Source organism: Mustela nigripes, chromosome 5 (genome assembly GCF_022355385.1).
Source record: "Mustela nigripes isolate SB6536 chromosome 5, MUSNIG.SB6536, whole genome shotgun sequence".
In the NCBI taxonomy this organism is placed as follows: Eukaryota; Metazoa; Chordata; class Mammalia; order Carnivora; family Mustelidae; genus Mustela; species Mustela nigripes.
The window spans coordinates 85,277,492-85,294,910 of NC_081561.1; the positions used below are offsets into that span (position 1 = coordinate 85,277,492).

General features: G+C 38.1%; 1 protein-coding gene across 1 annotated transcript in view; it reads right to left on the bottom strand.

Moving 5' to 3' along the window:
• Positions 1–17,419, bottom strand: part of MAP3K5 (mitogen-activated protein kinase kinase kinase 5) — a 199,958-nt gene that overhangs the window by 101,048 nt on the left and 81,491 nt on the right. Inside the window, exon 7 of the mRNA XM_059400786.1 lies at positions 13,922–14,092. Within this exon, the coding sequence (XP_059256769.1) occupies positions 13,922–14,092 (171 nt within the window). The remainder of the gene's footprint in view (positions 1–13,921; positions 14,093–17,419) is intronic.

The following is a 17,419-nucleotide window of genomic DNA, read 5'->3' on the forward strand; positions in this document are numbered from 1 at the left end:
GGAGGGAAGAAGGAAGGAAAGGGCAATTGCAATTATACACATTTAAGAGACACACCTTAAATACAAGGACACAGTTAATTTGAAGGTAAAATGATGCAAGAAGACATACTGCTCAAATATTAACTGAAAGAAGTTTGTTGTGATTATATATTAATATCAGATAAAAGACTTTAAGGCAAAAGTTATTACAAGACATAGGAGGGACATTTCATAAAAATAAAAGGAAATGAAAAAATTTATAATCTTAAACTTACCAATTAACATGGATTCATAAAAGCAAAAATTGATAGGACTAAAAATTAGATAAAATTATATTCATACCTGGAGATTTTAAAACACTTCTCTCAGTGATGATCAAACAAGCAGACAAAAAATATTAATGAGGATATGGAAGATTAGAACAACAAGATTAACCAAGGTAATCTCACGGACTTATGTGGAACACTACGTCCAACAACAGTGCACCATCTCCTGGGTCACAAGGCACTTATCAACAAATTTCAAAAAAACGAAAATAAAGCAGAGTGCGTTCTCTCATTGCAATAGAATTAAACTAAAGAATAAGAAAAAAAGATATGTTTGGACATTGAGCAACCTTCTTCTGAATAACTCAGGGGTTATGACTTCAGACAAGTCATGCTGATAATGAAAAGATATTTGAGCTGAACAATACTGAGAGTTCAATATATCAAAATTTCTGGGATGTAGAATAATTTATACCTTTAAATGCATATGTTGGAAAAAGAGCAGGGTTGAAAAATCAATGCCATAAGCTCCCATCTAGAAAAATTACAACGTATTATCCCCAAAGTAGAAGGAAAGATATAATAAAGGAAAGAGCAGAAATTAATGAAATAAAAAGTGTAATAAAAAAATCAGCAGTGCCAAAAGTTCGTTCTGTATGAGATTAATAAAATGATAAACTCCAAGACAAACCACTCATCAGACAACAAGAGAGAGAGGAGAGAGAGAGAGAGAATATAAGCTACTCTTATGCTACACTACTGGGAACAAAAAGGAGGACATTGGTTCAGGTCCTGTTAGTATTAAGAAGAAATGAAAAGGAGGGGTGCCCAGCTGGCTTAGTTGGGAGAGCATGTGACTCTTGATCTGGGGGTTGTGAGTTCAAGCTCTGACACTGGGTGCAGAGATTACTTAAAAATAGATTATATTTTTATAAAGTTTTAAAATATTTTTAAATTTTATTTTCTAAAGATTTATTTCAGAGAGAGAGAGACAAAGTGCAAACATGAGCAGGCGGGAGGGGCAGATGGAGAAGGCGACTCCCTGCTGAGCAGGAAGCCAGATGCTAGGTTCCATCCCAAGACTCTAGGATCATGATCTGAGCCTAAGGCAGACTCTTAACTGACTGAGCCACCCAGATGCCCCAAGAACAAAATCCCTAAAAGTAAAGTGATATTCAGAATAACTTAATGCCAATAACTATGGCAACTTAGGTAAAATGGAAAATTTTCTTGAAAACCACATAGTAACATGATTTAAGAGAGAAAAAAGAAAACTGTGTAATTCTATATCTGTTATAGAATTTATAACAATCTGAAATTACTTTTTATTCTATCATCTGTCTCCCCCAACAGACTGCAAACTCCATGAGAGCAGGGACCTTGTCAGTCCTGTTGGCCACTGAATCTCCAATGCCTAAATCATCAGGATGCCTGACACATTGCAGGTGAATATGAAATACTTGCTAAATGAAGAAAGTCTGCATCCATTTCTTACTAAGAACCAAGCTGAGACAAGTGATAAATACAGTGGTTCATAGAAGACTCAAGTATCTATTCACTTTCTTCAGTAGTCTAAAATCTGACTTTGATAAAAACCATACACCCAGAAAGCTACATCCTTTGACCACATTAAATTAATTCATTGCATATCCCCTTCACCAGATTACATTTTAAAGTTGCTGAAATTCACTGTTTCATAAAATATTGAGGATACTGTTTATATAGCTTGCACGGTTGTCTACTGAGTATCTTTTATAAGACATTCCTTTAATTTATTCCTAGGGAGTGCACAGTTTCTTCTGAAGAAGTAGCATATGATTGTTTTTTCATGCTCTACTAAAATGCCTATTGACTTGGAGGTCAGTTATACCAAGCATGTTGATCCTTACGATGTGCATATTTGTATTCTCCACTTCCTTGATGCTAATTTTCCAAACATATTTTATTATTTCATTGGCTTTTTTTTAAGACACAAACTTGATAAATTACTGCTAAAATGAAGATGCTAAAATAATGTTAAAATATAGATGTTAACATATAGATGTTGAAAGAACAAAAGGATCCATTTTAGCTGAAGGTGATGTAGCAGTCATTTTAGGGTAAGTGTGTCACAGTATCAAACAACTGCAAATCCTAGGAACTAGCAATGCCTGTTCATGCCACATTTCTACATTAGGTGGCTCAGCTTTGCTCCACATTGTTTTCCTTCTGGGACTCAGTCTGCAGGAGTCATTTTCCCCAGGAAAAATGACCAAGGAAAAATATACACGGCACAACCACAGCTTCTGCTGATAAGGAGCAACAAGCAAGACATATACCCAAACCTGGTGTCATGGGTGGGACAGATCGCCTACCTATGAACAGGGATAGGTTATTTCTAACAATAGTATGACATAGCACAGATGATGTTCTCCACCCAAGAAAGCTGTGATTAATACCAAATAGTAACAATACCAAACAGACACACTAGTAACAGCTGCCTCTCATTACTGAGCACCTACTAGGTACAAAGGATTGCATTAGACGCTTCAAGCATAGTATTTCTAATTCTGACAGTTCTTTAAGGAAGAGGATTCTCTCAAGATTACTGATCAGGACACTAAAGACTGGACATATTAAGTCATGCACATTACAAATGGTACAGTAGGAACCTGACCCAATTCTGCTCAATTCCAAAGCTGAGCTCTTGGTATCACCCTGCTTTATCCTTTGGTGTATATTCAAAAAAATTTTAGTCCTTTTTCATTACTTTCTGGATTTTTTTGCTTTGTTTTGTTTTTGTGTTTTAGTTAAAGGGAGTTGGGTGAAACGTGAAAAATTATGACAAATAAAAGCAGGAAGAACTGCTTTTACATCAAGGATAAAGTTTATATTCCATATACAACAGAAACAGCTATTGATATATTCTTTATATATATTTTGTCACAAAATATATTTGATTGATCTTATTAGAGACTAATGTTTTTTTAAAGATTTTATTTATTTATTTGACAGACAGAGATCACAAGTAGGCAGAGAAGCAGGCAGAGAGAGAGGAGGAAGCAGGTTCCCTGCTGAGCAGAGAGCCCAACGCAGGGCTCGATCCCAGGACCCTGAGATCATGACCTGAGCTGAAGGCAGAGGCTTTAACCCACTGAGCCACCCAGGCGCCCCTAGAGACTAATATTTTTAAAAGAATAATATAGCAATACTGCTGAATGTGCCCATAAAATTCCCCCAAAGAAGTTTTATGTTGTTGAAAACTTCACCATTTAACTGGCAAGAGGATAAATAAATGTGAATGTAAGTCCTTACATAAAGAAATCTATCAACAATGATTAATAGTGTAAACCTCTCTATAGAGAAATAAAATCACCAGAGGTGAGTAAGCTAAACTAAAGATGACTTCATGAAATAAATCTCGAGGATGAAATTAGATATTCACATCTTAAGAGGATTCTAGTGACTACATTTGAGTAACTGAATGAAGATATGTCCACTACTGTTGATTTTTTCCCCATTTTAATCCTAAATATTTACTGGAAAAAGTAAGTACTTTGCACTCTTCAATTCATTATTACATTGAAAAGATGCAAACTTCTTAGTTGAGCTTCCAAAGCAAGAGATTTTTGTTCAAGGTTGCCTTATTATTAGCAACTGTATTTGTCACCTGATTGCAAACTAGCTCTAAAAGAGGCAAGTACTTGATTATGAAGTGAGTGACGAAGTCTTTAGAACAAAGACAGCTCATTTTTTGCATCTGCACTGAGATGTTCAACAAAGTCAAGAATAAAGGAAATATTCTTGAGTTGATTATTTCTAGCTAGAGAGCATCTACTTTCCATCAAAGAGGAAACTGAGCTCAAGTCATGTTCTCTCTATTTAGCTGTCATTTTTCTTGCTTTGTGATATAACAGCTGTGATTCTTTCTGGGAGACATAAAAGTAATTAAATTAGAATTTCATGATGCTTTGCATCTCTAGGGATATTTCTTAAATTATCACTCATAAAATAACTCACAGACAAAGCAGGACAGCGTAAGAAGAAAACTAGTGCCAAATCACTCCATCAATTTAAATAGGGCGGGGAGACCTTCTCTTCATTTCAAACTACTTATTTGTATATGATCCTTATTATACAGAAAAGTTGGAAGAAAATAAAACAACCCCAAATTCTAACTATCTTCTTCCAGTCCTTTTCCCCTTCACAGACTTTTTTTTCCAAAAAAATAAAAGAGAATCATGTTATCTTTATAATCTGCTTTAAAATTTTGATGGAATGGCATGATGTGTGTTACTATCAAATTTTTTTTTTAAACCACCATTTTCTTCTGGGTATATACCCAAAAGAACTGAAAGGAGGAAACTCAGATATCTGTACACCAGTGTTCATAGCAGCATTATTCACAACGGCCCAGAGGGTGACAACAAGACAGATGTCCATCAATGGATGAATGGATAAATATAATACAGTGTATACATAAAATAGAGTATTAATCAGCCTTAAATGCCATATGATTCTACCTATATGAAATACCTAGACTAGTCAAATTCATAGAGAAAGAAAGTAGAATGTTGGTCGCCAGGGGCTGGGAAGAGGGGAAAATGGGAAGTTGTCTAATGGGTATAGAGTTCGAGTTTTGTAAGATGAGAAGTATTGTGGATGGAGAGTGGTGATGGTTGCAAAAAATGTACTTAATGCTATTGAACTAGACTTCAAACAGTTAAAATGGTAAGTTTTATGGTACCTATATTTTTATTACCAAACCCCAGCACCACAATTTTGAATGAGTGATAGTCCATCAGATGGGGAGGCTACCCTTTGTTTAACATTTTCGCCAACGGTTGGACATTTAGGTTTCTTCCAATTTTTTGTTACCATAAAATTCAGTGTCATAAACACTGCTGCAAACACATCTTTGTTTCTGTATCTGCTGTCTCTTCAGGATAGTTTCCAAACGACATAACTGGATTAAAGAACATGAAGTATGTCAAGGTTTTTGATGCATAATGCCAAATTGCTTTCCACAAAGATCTCACCAATTCACTTTCCTAAGAGCAGTGTAGGAGAGAGACCGTTCCATCACATTCATGCCGAAATAGAATACCCTCATCTCTTTTCATCTTTGCCAATTGATAACAAGAAAGCCTAGCTTGGAATTTTAACATGTACTTAGTCGACTGCTCTTGAGAATGAACTGTTTTCACATGTTTGTGACCAATCTAAACTTACCCTTCCAATCACTGCCAATTCTCTCAAATTAAAATGTAAACCCCATGTTCTAAGAAGGCTGGGAAGATGGGAGGAGATACCCTGGGGAAGCTCTGAAGGGCAGATAAAAGTGGGAACTGGGCTTTAAACTTAATCTTTAAAGACGTGAAGAACAGTGAAGATTTAGGAGGAAGGGAGTGACAGCGAAATATGGAGAAAACCTAAACTTTACTAAAAAAAGAAGAAGCATATTATCAATTGTGGTTAATCTATTCAATAACATGGACTCAGAATCTCCCAAACCAGATCTCCAGGGGCAAAGAACTCCATCCACATAGCTGAAAAACTCCACAAACGACTGTGGAAATGATCACTTTAATTCACTGAGTGAAATCAGCCCTATTCTTCCACTTTCTCCTTCCTTTTCAGCATAATGCTTGGCAAACATCTAGCTTTCTCACTCAACCCTCTGACAACTGAGTTACATAAAGCAAGCCTTGGTTGCCCTCCTTAGGTGCTGAGTACTTGTTAGCTGCAATTAGGAACCTCCACAGCGACATCCCGAATACTACCATTCCTGGATTTCAAATGGTTAGGCCATAACAGAGCTTCATCCAATCTTTCGTTTGCTGGGTGTGTCATTAAAGCAAGGCCAAGACATGCAACCAATTTACCAGGGTGCTAGCTTATAAAGCAACTGTGAGGGCACCTGGGTGGCTCAGTGGATTAAAGTCTCTGCCTTCAGCTCACGTCTTGATCTTAAGGTCCTGGGATTGAGCCCCTCATCGGGCTCTCTGCTCAGGAGGAAGTCTACTTCCCCCCTCTCTCTCTGCCTGCTGCTCTGCCTACTTGTGATCTCTCTCTCTGTGTCAAATAAATAAATAAAATCTTCTTTAAAAATTAAATAAATAGGGCGCCTGGGTGGCTCAGTGGGTTAAGCCGCTGCCTTCGGCTCAGGTCATGATCTCTGGGATCGAGTCCTGCATCGGGCTCTCTGCTCAGCAGGGAGCCTGCTTCCTCCACCTCTCTCTCTCTGCCTGCCTCTCTGCCTACTTGTGATCTCTCTCTGTCAAATAAATAAATAAAATCTTTTTTTTTTTTTAATTAAATAAATAAATAAATAAAGCAACTGTGGGTATAGTGTATGTTCTTCCCGGATCTCCAGGTCATCCTGGAGCTGCTGGTCCCTTAGGAGCCCTCTACATCTGAACATCAATGAGCTAGGGGTCATGCTGAGTTACTACAAACTTTTCAGGCTTTGAGTTCTTAAAAATAAAAAAAAATAGTCGGGGGGGTGTCTGGGTGGCTCAGTCAATTAAATGTCTGCCTTCAGCTCAGGTCATGGTCCCAACTCCTGGGATTGAGCCCTACATCAGGCTCCTTGCTCAGCGGGGAGCTGGTTTCTCCTTCTCCCGCTGCTGTGCTCTCTCTCTCTCTCAAATAAATAAATAAAAATTTTTAAAAAAATCATCTAAAATTTGGAAACTCACCTAACAGACACAATAAAGGACGGATCAAAAATGATGTCAGGGGAATGGTGAGATAAAACTCTGAGGGACACAGAGGGTAGTGGAAATGGAGATAACACAGAGAAAGATATCTCGAAGCCAAGAAAAAGAAAAAAAAGGCTAATCTGGCAAATGGAAAATAGGCACTGGTCTCTATTTGTAGGTCAATTGGCCTGTTACATAACTCTCCCAAAGTAAAGCCAACCCTATTAATAATGTAAAAACTAAGTAGTTATTAGGCACACATTACTGTTTGAATAGCACTGTCAGTGACGTCAAAGAAAATTAGTTGATAAGGCAAAGCTGTCTGTCCTCTCACAAGTTACTATGGAAAAACGAACATATTAATGCTAAAAACAGGCTGAATGCTTTCAATTTCCTGGTTATGGACCTTTTTTGGCATTACAACAGGAGAGACATGATTATATTAATATTGTACAAGCACCTAATTTCCTTTCAAATTGCTGCAAATGACTTTGTATCTCCCCTTAAGAATGAGAATGCCATCATGTCTAAAACCAAATACAATTGCAAACATGCATGGCCTATCCACGGTACCCCACGACAGCTCTGTACGTGAAATTTAAATAAGGCCCATGTAAAAAGTACACAAACTCTAATTTTTCCCTCATCAACTACATGTTCAGCTAGATGCAGGAAGAACAGAAAGAAAACATGGGAATATTTTAGGAAAAGGGAAACTTCATCTAGTTAGTGTTCATGTTGAATGTGGATAAATGTAACAATATATAAAGAAATACAAAATATTTTCACATATTCTACACCAAAACTATAGTACTAGGTGCCTACTAAATTCTAGGACTTTAACATATGCTGCTTCTTTTAGTTCTCACAATAGAGCATTTATTCCTCCCAAAACAGTAAGTTTAAGCCAGTTGCAGTTGTAACAATCCTGTCCTCCTTCCCAGTGATTTGTGCAATATTGGGCTGATGATGGAATACCAGAAGCATGAAGAAGAAGTAAGGAAAGTCTGGGGTAGGTTTTTGTGAGCATGCTTTCCCAGTTCGAAGAAAAAGATGGCTTCCATTTCCTCTCCAGACCGTGGTGTAGCTAAACTGGATTCATGCCTGGAATGACCATGGCCACTTTGCAAGCCTAAGAAAGCCAGCCCAAGGGCAGAGCCACCGACAGCAATAATGAGGCAACAGATCTTGGCTGATACTTTTAAGCTTTTGACTCAACCTACTCAGACCCAGCCTCACTTTTGGAATTCAATACACTGTCTTATTGTTGAAGCCCATCGGAGTAAGGTCTTTTGCTACTTATAAGATGCTAAGAGCATTCCAATTCCTGCAGGTAAATATTATCCTTACTTTTAAATAAAATGGAATTTTCTAAAGGGTATCTTTTCTAAGATCACACTGTTTCTAAGTGTTGACTCAGTGTTTATCTCACATCAGTCTCCCAAAAGTCCTCTTCCACAAAACAGTATAGACATTCCCGGAAATATTGGTTCCTGAAAATTCTAGGAAAGAGAGCCTGGGATGTAGTAAAAACAACACTGAATCTGAAAAATTAGATTTGAGATTTTATTAGTAACAGCACATCAAAAAATTCATTTAAGTTCTCCCAGTTTCAATGGCGTTGGTTGTAAAGTGGGAGGAAAAAATGTCAGCATTGTTTTCTGTACAAGGTGCTTCTAACTCTGCAATAGCTAACAGCATATACAGAAACCTTGTGTCAACTCCAAAGTTGAAGGGATTGATAATTATTTCCACCAACTGAACAAATACTGCACATAACAAAATGTTCTAAGTAAGCCACTCTCCACGGGAATTCAGCATGACTGTTTCGTGGTTACTTCTTTGTTAGATTAGGTTAACGAAGGAATGGTGGAGATAATCTTTGCAATGAATTTTCCATGGCTCTCCAAGTCACAGTACACAGTATTTCCTTGGGCCATTCTAGTTAAGTCTGTCGCTTCAGAAACTCTGTGGCATCTTTTTAGGATGTGAGTCTAGGCTTTGGGGTCATAATATTTCCTACTTTGAAAGCTGAGTATCCCCCCCGCCCGGCGTCACTGTCTCAACTTGTGTGATATCCTCTCGTAGCCCCAAACATCCTCTAACCAGAGCCTGTGATCCACACAATCACTGCCTTCTCCAACTTAGATTTACCTGTATGTTGCACAGCGATGATAAAAAGTGACAACTCTTCATGACTAAGAGCTAAACTCAGTTTAATTATGGAAAGGTCAAAAAGGCGTTTTTCCTACCCTAAGTTGGATTATAGAAATTTAAGTATAGAAAAAAACAGCATTATTTTAGCCAGCCTCAAGAGCTTCAGTGGACAAAAATAACGAAGGAAGTGACAATGAAAAACATCAAATGTCAGAGAACTAGTCTTTTTTTATACTTAAATCAGCAGGATGTGTTCATTCAAACCACTCGGCCTCTGTCCCAGATAAGATTCAACAACCAAAGTTTGTTCTAGCAGAAGAGAGAGAGAAAAAAAATTATTCGAACAACGTATCACAATTCTGCAAACTTAAAAAAAAAATTGAAACCATAAACTTTTTTCTCATTTCCTTCTTTTGTACTCTGAACCCCCAGGAAAGGATCTCAGAAAAATAGATGTGCCCAGGTGTAAAACAGCGCCTCGCCACAGCTCCTGGTTCCATGCTCAGAGGGGGGCAACATGTTCTCCCTCTGGTATGGAGCAGAACCCTAAACTCATCAAAGGTGTTAAAATGGGAAACCGGAAGAAAGAGCTTGATGAGCCACTCGAATCACAATTGCTTGGGGCTCTTATACTATTGAGTGAAAGTTCCTGTCCTTAAATTTTCCGTGGTCAATACATCACTGTCTCTGCAACCCAGCAAGAAATGATTCAGGCCATGGAAAATGTCCATGGGAAGAGGCCTTAAGGGACTGACTTACCTGCCATGACATCTCTCTCCTTGGCCTCGCACCGGCATCTGACAAGTGAAAACTCAGAGAGATGACGGCTCAGACAAAGTCAGTGGAAACATCCCTGTGGGACCCATGACTCAGGACATATATAATCCTGGGTAAATCTGGCAGGATGTCTCATAACCTCAGGGACACCCTCTTGTGTCAGCACCTTGACAATGTGCTTTTACAGCTCAACTTGAACAGGAAGGCAGGTTAGGGACAGTGCCAACACACCAATATGAATGAGTGTGCTTGCAGCACTGTGGGAGCTGGATCAAAACATTAAGATATACCGAAGAAGCTTTACAAGTGTGAGGGTGTGTGGGGGGAAAACACAAAAAAACAACAACTGTATTTAAAAAGGGAGGTGGGGGGTAACTTCTTAGCAACCCTTGGGACAAACGGATATATATGGATATACACGACAGTAATGGTAGGTTAGCTACCTACAGTAGCTAATCTACAGTAATAGTGACATTCTTTTAATACCAAATAAGTTTGTGAGTGACACAAGATCAACTCCTAGGCGCCCTACCGTTAAAAGGCTTTGATCTCTAACAGCCTTCCTTGTTCTTACTAGAAAATTAATGGACAGCTTAAAATGAAATCATAAAAATTCTGACATCTTCAATTTGACCCAAAGACCTTGACACAAAGCTCTTTTGAGAGACTGTTAATAGTCCTCAGCTAAAGGGGAACCATAAAAAAGGAGTCAGAATCTGGAGGTACAGAAAATTAAAACAATACACAACTGGAAAAAACTCTGCCCCTTAACTGAACTTTATGTGACCTTGAAAGCTCACAGTAGTCTAAACTGTTTGATTTTCAAATAGGGAAATGCTTTATTTTATTCCTGTGCATGACATGTGCTAACTTCATAGGAGGTGTTTTCCATTTGATTTCAATGACCATGAAACTTAGGTTTGTGAAGATGACCCATGCATATCATTATCACAATGATATCAGAGCATTTCTACTGACACAATGCTTCCAAATACCAGATTCTAATTCTCCTACAACTTAGAATTTTCTTAAAGTATAAATCTGGTAATAAAAAGGCTACATAGTTCCATTCCTCTTTTGTAATGGCAAGAAAAAAAAAAAAAACAAAACAAAACTTGGTTAAGAGAAACCATAAAACTCTCTGGATTATACTAAAAATTTGTAATACAAATTTAAAAGTCTAAACCAAAATTTTCCATGAGGATCCAGAAAATCACTGTCCCCAAGTTCTCCTCCCCGTTGTAACCCATTATCCCAATTTCAGTCCCTCATTCAGTGGCTAAAATGATACAAGATTTTGAAAATTAAGATTTCCCTTTCACAACTTAAAAAGATTTTATGGCTATCATTGAGGAATTCCTGAGGTAAGCCAACCTCTTTTAATGTATACATTTAAATTAGAGAATAGTTTAGGAATATTAAGAAATACAGAAAAACAATATAAGCAGCACTCCCACATACCCACTGTTCTTACAGCTGAATGTGAATCCCTCCCTTCTACTCCTTTATCCCCACTGGTAACCAGTATACTGAATTGAGAATTTATGATGTGCACTCATGCGTATATACCTTTACTGGGTGTGTATGACTGCTTTTAAAGTTCCCATAAATGATAGTGTACTCCATGGATCTTCTGCCATTTGCTGATTTTGCTCAACTATTTTTTTTTAAGATTTTATTTATTCATTTATTTGACAGAGAGAGAGAGATCACAACTAGGCAGAGAGGCAGAACTAGAGAGAGGGGGAAGCAGGTTCCCCGCTGAGCAAAGAGCCTGTTGCTGGGCTCGATTCCAGGACCCTGAGAGCACAACCTGAACCAAAGGCAGAGGCTTTAACCCACTGAGCCACCCAGGTGCCCCTTGCTCAACTTTTTTTTTAAAGATTTTTTTTTTTTTCATGTCAGAAGTTTTATACAGAAGAACTTTAAGAATTTCTCTAGAGTATATAAGTAGATCTGCTGGATCTAGGATAGCCTGCTGTCAACTTGCCTTGATATTATCAAAGTCTTTAAGTGGTCATAAAAATTTCTGCCACAGCCAGGAGAGACTACCTTTCATCTAACATCCTTGCCAACAATTGATATTGTCACACTTAACTATTTCTTTATAAATCTAGTAGTTTCTAATGGTGTACTAGACATTTTGGATGCTACGTTGTAGAGTTTGGATTCTGTTATACTCCTCTTAAGAGTATCTGGTCTTACTCTAACAGGAAAATAAATTGTTGGTAGTTTACCTGATCATGTGGGGGCTTGGTCTTAAGTTTTATTAGAGTGGCTCCGTATCGTTTTGCTCTTAATTTTGAGTGCACTTCTTTAGTCCTGGGATGTAGTTTTTTATTCCTATGCCGTGACCCTTTGAGACTTTCAGTGGAAAGCTCAGATTGCTCATGAAGCCCTTCTAACATCAGGTTCAAATTCCAAAGTCTGTCTCCTCTACACAGGGCAGCTGCTGAAATTTCTGTTCACCTCTCAAAGACTTCTAGCTCCTGTGTTCCACCTGGGCTCCTAGGGTAAAACTCACACATGCCAGGGACAGCTGAGAATTGAACAAGAGTTTATACACAGATTTTGGGGCTATTTGTGGCCTCCTCCATGTAGGTGGTATCTCCCTTAATCTCTAGGCACTCTGGCTGCCTCAAACTAAACCCTCTGACTATTAAGACTCTGAATTTCTTCTCGAGTTCTATCTGTCCTTGGGCTTGCAGATTGGAGAATGCCCCCAAGATAAAAATGTGGATCTTACCCAATGTGGTACCCTTCATCCAAGAACCAAAATTTCTCCAGTTTCTGACCACTTATAGTCACTCTCCAGTGCTTTCAAACTATTTTCCTTCTTAAGTGTTTTTTCAAAGTTTATAATTGTTAAAATTGGTAGGATTAGCAGGCAATAGAACCCACTCTGCCATTTCCAAAAGGCAGAACCTTGATGAACAGAAGCAAATCTCAATGCACTCTCATTTCCCAATCTGTTCTTTCTATGATTCATGGTATTTTTAACCCTTAAGAAATTCTTTCCAGGGTGCCTGGGTGGCTCAGTGGGTTAAAGCCTCTGCTTTCGGCTCAGGTCATGATCCCAGGGTCCTGGGATCGAGCCCCGCATCAGGCTCTCTGCTCCGCGAGAAGCCTGCTTCCTCCTCTCTCTGCCTGCCTCTCTGCTTACCTGTGATTTCTCTCTGTCAAATAAATACATAAAATCTTTAAAAAAAATAAAATAAAATAAAAAGAAATTCTTTCCTATCCCAAGGTCAACTTGCATATTTTATTCTAAAAGATTTTTTTTTCTGAAGTATTTAAAAAAATATTTTGGTCTTTAATTCACTTATTAAACATGGCTTAAAGTAGAAATACAATTTCATTTTATTTTTGTGAGCAGATGAACAAATTTTCCCAGTCCCATTCCTGAAGAGTCCACCCTTTCCACTCTGATCCATGAAGTGCACTGTCATAAATCTAGTCTCATAAACATCTAAGTCTGTTCCAGGCTCTTTCTTCTGTTCCAGTGTTTGTCTATGCCCACACTTATATTGCAATATCTTAATTATTACATCTTTATAGTAGGTCTTGTTATCTGGTAGAGCAAGTCCTTCCACTTTGTTCTCCAAGATTATTTTGCCTTTTCTTGGCCCTTTGTATTTTTCAAATAAATTTTAGAATCAATTTATCATGTCACATGAAAGCCCTGTTGGGGAGAACTAACATCTTTAAAATATTAAATCTTCTCATCCACAAATTTGGTATATTTTTTCATACATTCTGGAATTCCTTCATGTCTATCAACTTCTATAAATTCTCCAAAAATGATATTTTTGTTGCTATACTCTATATTTTAGAATATCTTTTTAAAATGTTACTTTCTCAAAGTATCTTTTCATCCAACTTACCCCAGTGCACTCTACCATATCAAATGAATTTCATCAAAGTTGTTTACTGAAGCTATAAACTCTAAGATTTACTTGTAATACACAATCTACAGGATAACAGTAATTTAGCACTCCCATCTGTAAACCATTTTTTTCATGTCATGGATTTATCAAGTATCTTATCCGATATACTCACCAAGAAGCTCCATGGTCTCTACTTTCAGTGTCCAGGAAATTAGAGTCCAAAAACATATCTTTGTAGATTCGACCAACTAGGCAATACATATCGGAGGCAACCTGCCCTTCACTTTGCACCAGCGGGATCATAACATCAAGAGCTTTGGCTCTATCTCCAGGGAGATTTCTCCTAAGGTAGGGGGAGAAAAAATATCACTGCTTCAATATAGATCACAGAAGCAATGTAGGCCTTTTAAGAACTCTGCTTGATATTTTGATTCACACTAGTGAAGTCTGGCAGGATAAAGACAACCATAGATTTTGAGAGTTCCCTGTAAAGCTCTGCCTAAGCCTTTTTGTCTTTTCATCCTACTGCATGTCTACTGGATTTAACAAGGATCACTTTTGAGCTGCTTTCCTGAGGACAGTGATAGGTTTGCATTAACCCATCTATCTATATAGTCCTTCTAATTCCACAATCCATAGGTTCATGGTTCATAGTTTCAAGGGCATGAAGTACAATTAGGAATGCCGTCTGTGGCCTTACATGGGGAAGCTGACCAATCCAAACAAGGACCAAACCCTGACTTTAGGTTTCAACGGCTTTTGCTCTAAAACACTGTACAAACTTATTCACAGACAATACCAACAAACCAACTTTAAGCCAAGAGTTGCCTAATGTCCATGTGTGATCAGATGATGATCTAAGGAAGATGCTTTAGGTAGGTCATTTTAAAATAGCAAATATGTGTAGTTCATTCTCAAAACCAGATAAAAATTCTCTTAAAGGGAAGCCTGGGTGGCTCAGTTGGTTAAGTGTCTGCCTTCAGCTCAGGTCGTGATGCCACGGTTCTGGGACTGAGTCGTGCTTCAGGTGCTTTGCTCAGCAGGGAACATGTTTCTCCCTCTGCCTGCTGCTCCCCTATTTCTGCTCGCTCACATGTGCACATGTGCATAGTCTCTGACGAATAAATAAATAAAATCTTTTTTTTTAAGATTTTTAAAATTTTTGCTTATTTGACAGAGAGAGATCACAAGTAGGCAGAGAGGCAGGCAGAGCAAGAGGAGGAAGCAGGCTCCCTGCTGAGCAGAGAGCCCGATGTGGGGCTTGATCCCAGGATCCTGGGATCATGACCTGAGCTGAAGGTAGAGGCTTAACCCACTGAGCCACCCTGGTGCCCCATAAATAAAATCTTTAAAAAAATTCTCTTAAAAATTATTTCTTGGACCTTAAGAATATTATGCTAAGTAAAAGAAGACAGTCACAAAAGATTACATATAATATGATTCCATTTATATGAAATGTCCAGAATAGGCAAATCTAGAGACCAAAAATAGATTAGTGGTTGCCTAGGTCTGGGAGATTTGTGGGGCAAGGGGAGAGTGACTACTAATGGGTTTCCTTTTAGAGAGATGAAAATGTTATATTGTGTTGATGGTCATACAATTCTGTTACTATATTGAAAAAACATTAAATTGTATACCTAAAATGGGTGAATGGTATGATATATGAATTATATTTCAATAAAACTGCTACATAGAGTTATTTCTCTTCTCTACTATGACTTCAAATATATCTGGTCTATGAAATACCCTTTTACACTTTGTCCTAAATACCTTGAGCTTATAATAACCCTTCATACAAATATGCTTATCAATTCATCATACTGTATTTTAGGAAAGGTAAGGATAAAACACAAAGAAAAATCTAAGAGGCTCTATGGACTTTGATTTTTCATTTCATAAAAAAGAACATATTCCATTCTGTCTTTCAAGAAAGATTTATTTGAGAGCCAGCTGGAGCTGGTAATCTCTGGAGGTCTCATCTCACTCTGTCAAATCTGAAGAAAAAGATGTTTAATAAATGGGGAAATGAAATATACGTCCATTCTACACTTATTGATAACATTAGCAAGGATAAAGGAGGAAAGAAAGAATCTCTGGTTGAATAGTGTGCTGACTTCTTTCATTGCAGACGGAGGCAGGAGGACCTAGTGATGAAGAGCAAAGACATCAGTATGGGACAGATCCAGGTTTGAGCCTCAGTTTTATAACTTGCTAACTATGAGTCTGAAGAAAAGCGATTCAAGGTCTCCAAGCTTCAGCTTCCTCATCTGTAAAATAATCAAGCCTTAAGTGACACACAGCAAGTAGACATGATGCCCCTCCCTTTCTTTTTCGCTCCTTCTCTTTAGTTGTAGCAACAATATACATATTTAACTCGCCACCAGGGAAGACAGCAGCACAACTAACAAGCTTTGGACAGCTCAGTGCTTTGGGCCTCTCCATGCCTCTCTGAGCAAGGCCGGCTTCCTTGGTAACTCCGGGTAGGATGTGGCACCGACGTATGTGCCATGATGTGGACAGAAGGCCGACAGGCAGGACTGGAAGTAGCAGCCTTCATGCGAGTCTTAGCAGATTTCTGGATACATGCCCTAAAATGTGGCCAATGGAGATCTGATTGTAATTAGATATGTTCAGGGCAGTGAAAATGAAAATATTCTCTGGTTAGTAATATGTTCACCTAGACATAACTACCATTACCCTACTTAGCAAATTTTTTTAAAGATTTATTTATTTATGGGAGAGAGAGAGAAAGAGTTGGGGCAGAGGGGAAGGAGCAGAGGGAGAGAGGGGGAGTCTTAAGCAGACTCTGCACTCAGCACAGAGCCTGATACTGAAATTGACCCCATGACCCTGAGATCATAACTGCAGCTGAAACCAAGAGTCCAATACTTAACGAACTGAGCGACCCAGATGCCCCCCTACTTTGTAAATTTTTAGGTAAAGAACCATTTGGGGCTGAGCATATTTGCCTAAAAATAACATTATATTTGTGCAATTAAAAAAATTCTAAGCAAGTATAAATAGCAAATACGAACTCAGAGAAAAAAGAATTTTTTAAAAAGATTTTATATATTTATTTGACAGACAGAGATCACAAGTAGGCAGAGAGGCAGGCAGAGAGAGAGGAGGAAGCAGGCTCCCTGCTGAGCAGAGAGCCGGATGTGGGTTTGATCCTACAACCCTGGGATCATGACCTGAGCTGAAGGCAGAGGCTTTAACCCACTGAATCACCCAGGTGCCCTGAGAAAAAAGAACTTTAAGAATTTAAGGAATAGCATGGAGGATATTAGGGGAAGGAGGGGAAAACTGAAGCAGGGGGATCAGTCAGGGAGACAAACCATGAGAGAAATGGGACTCTGGGAAACAAACTGAGGATTTCAGAGGGGAGGCACCCAGGTGTGGGGAAATGGGAATTAAGGAGGTCACAGGTTTTAATGAACACTGCATGTTATACACAAAAAATGAATCACGGAACACATCAAAAAACTAATGATGTACTGTATGGTGTCTAACAGAACATGATAAAAAAATAAATTAAACAAAACAAAAAAAATAAAGAATTTAAATATATAAACTGTAGGGACTTTTTTTTTTTACTGTCAAAAAAATAAAAAAACAGAATGCATATGCTTCTTACATTTCATATGGTTGAAGCAGAAATATTAATATT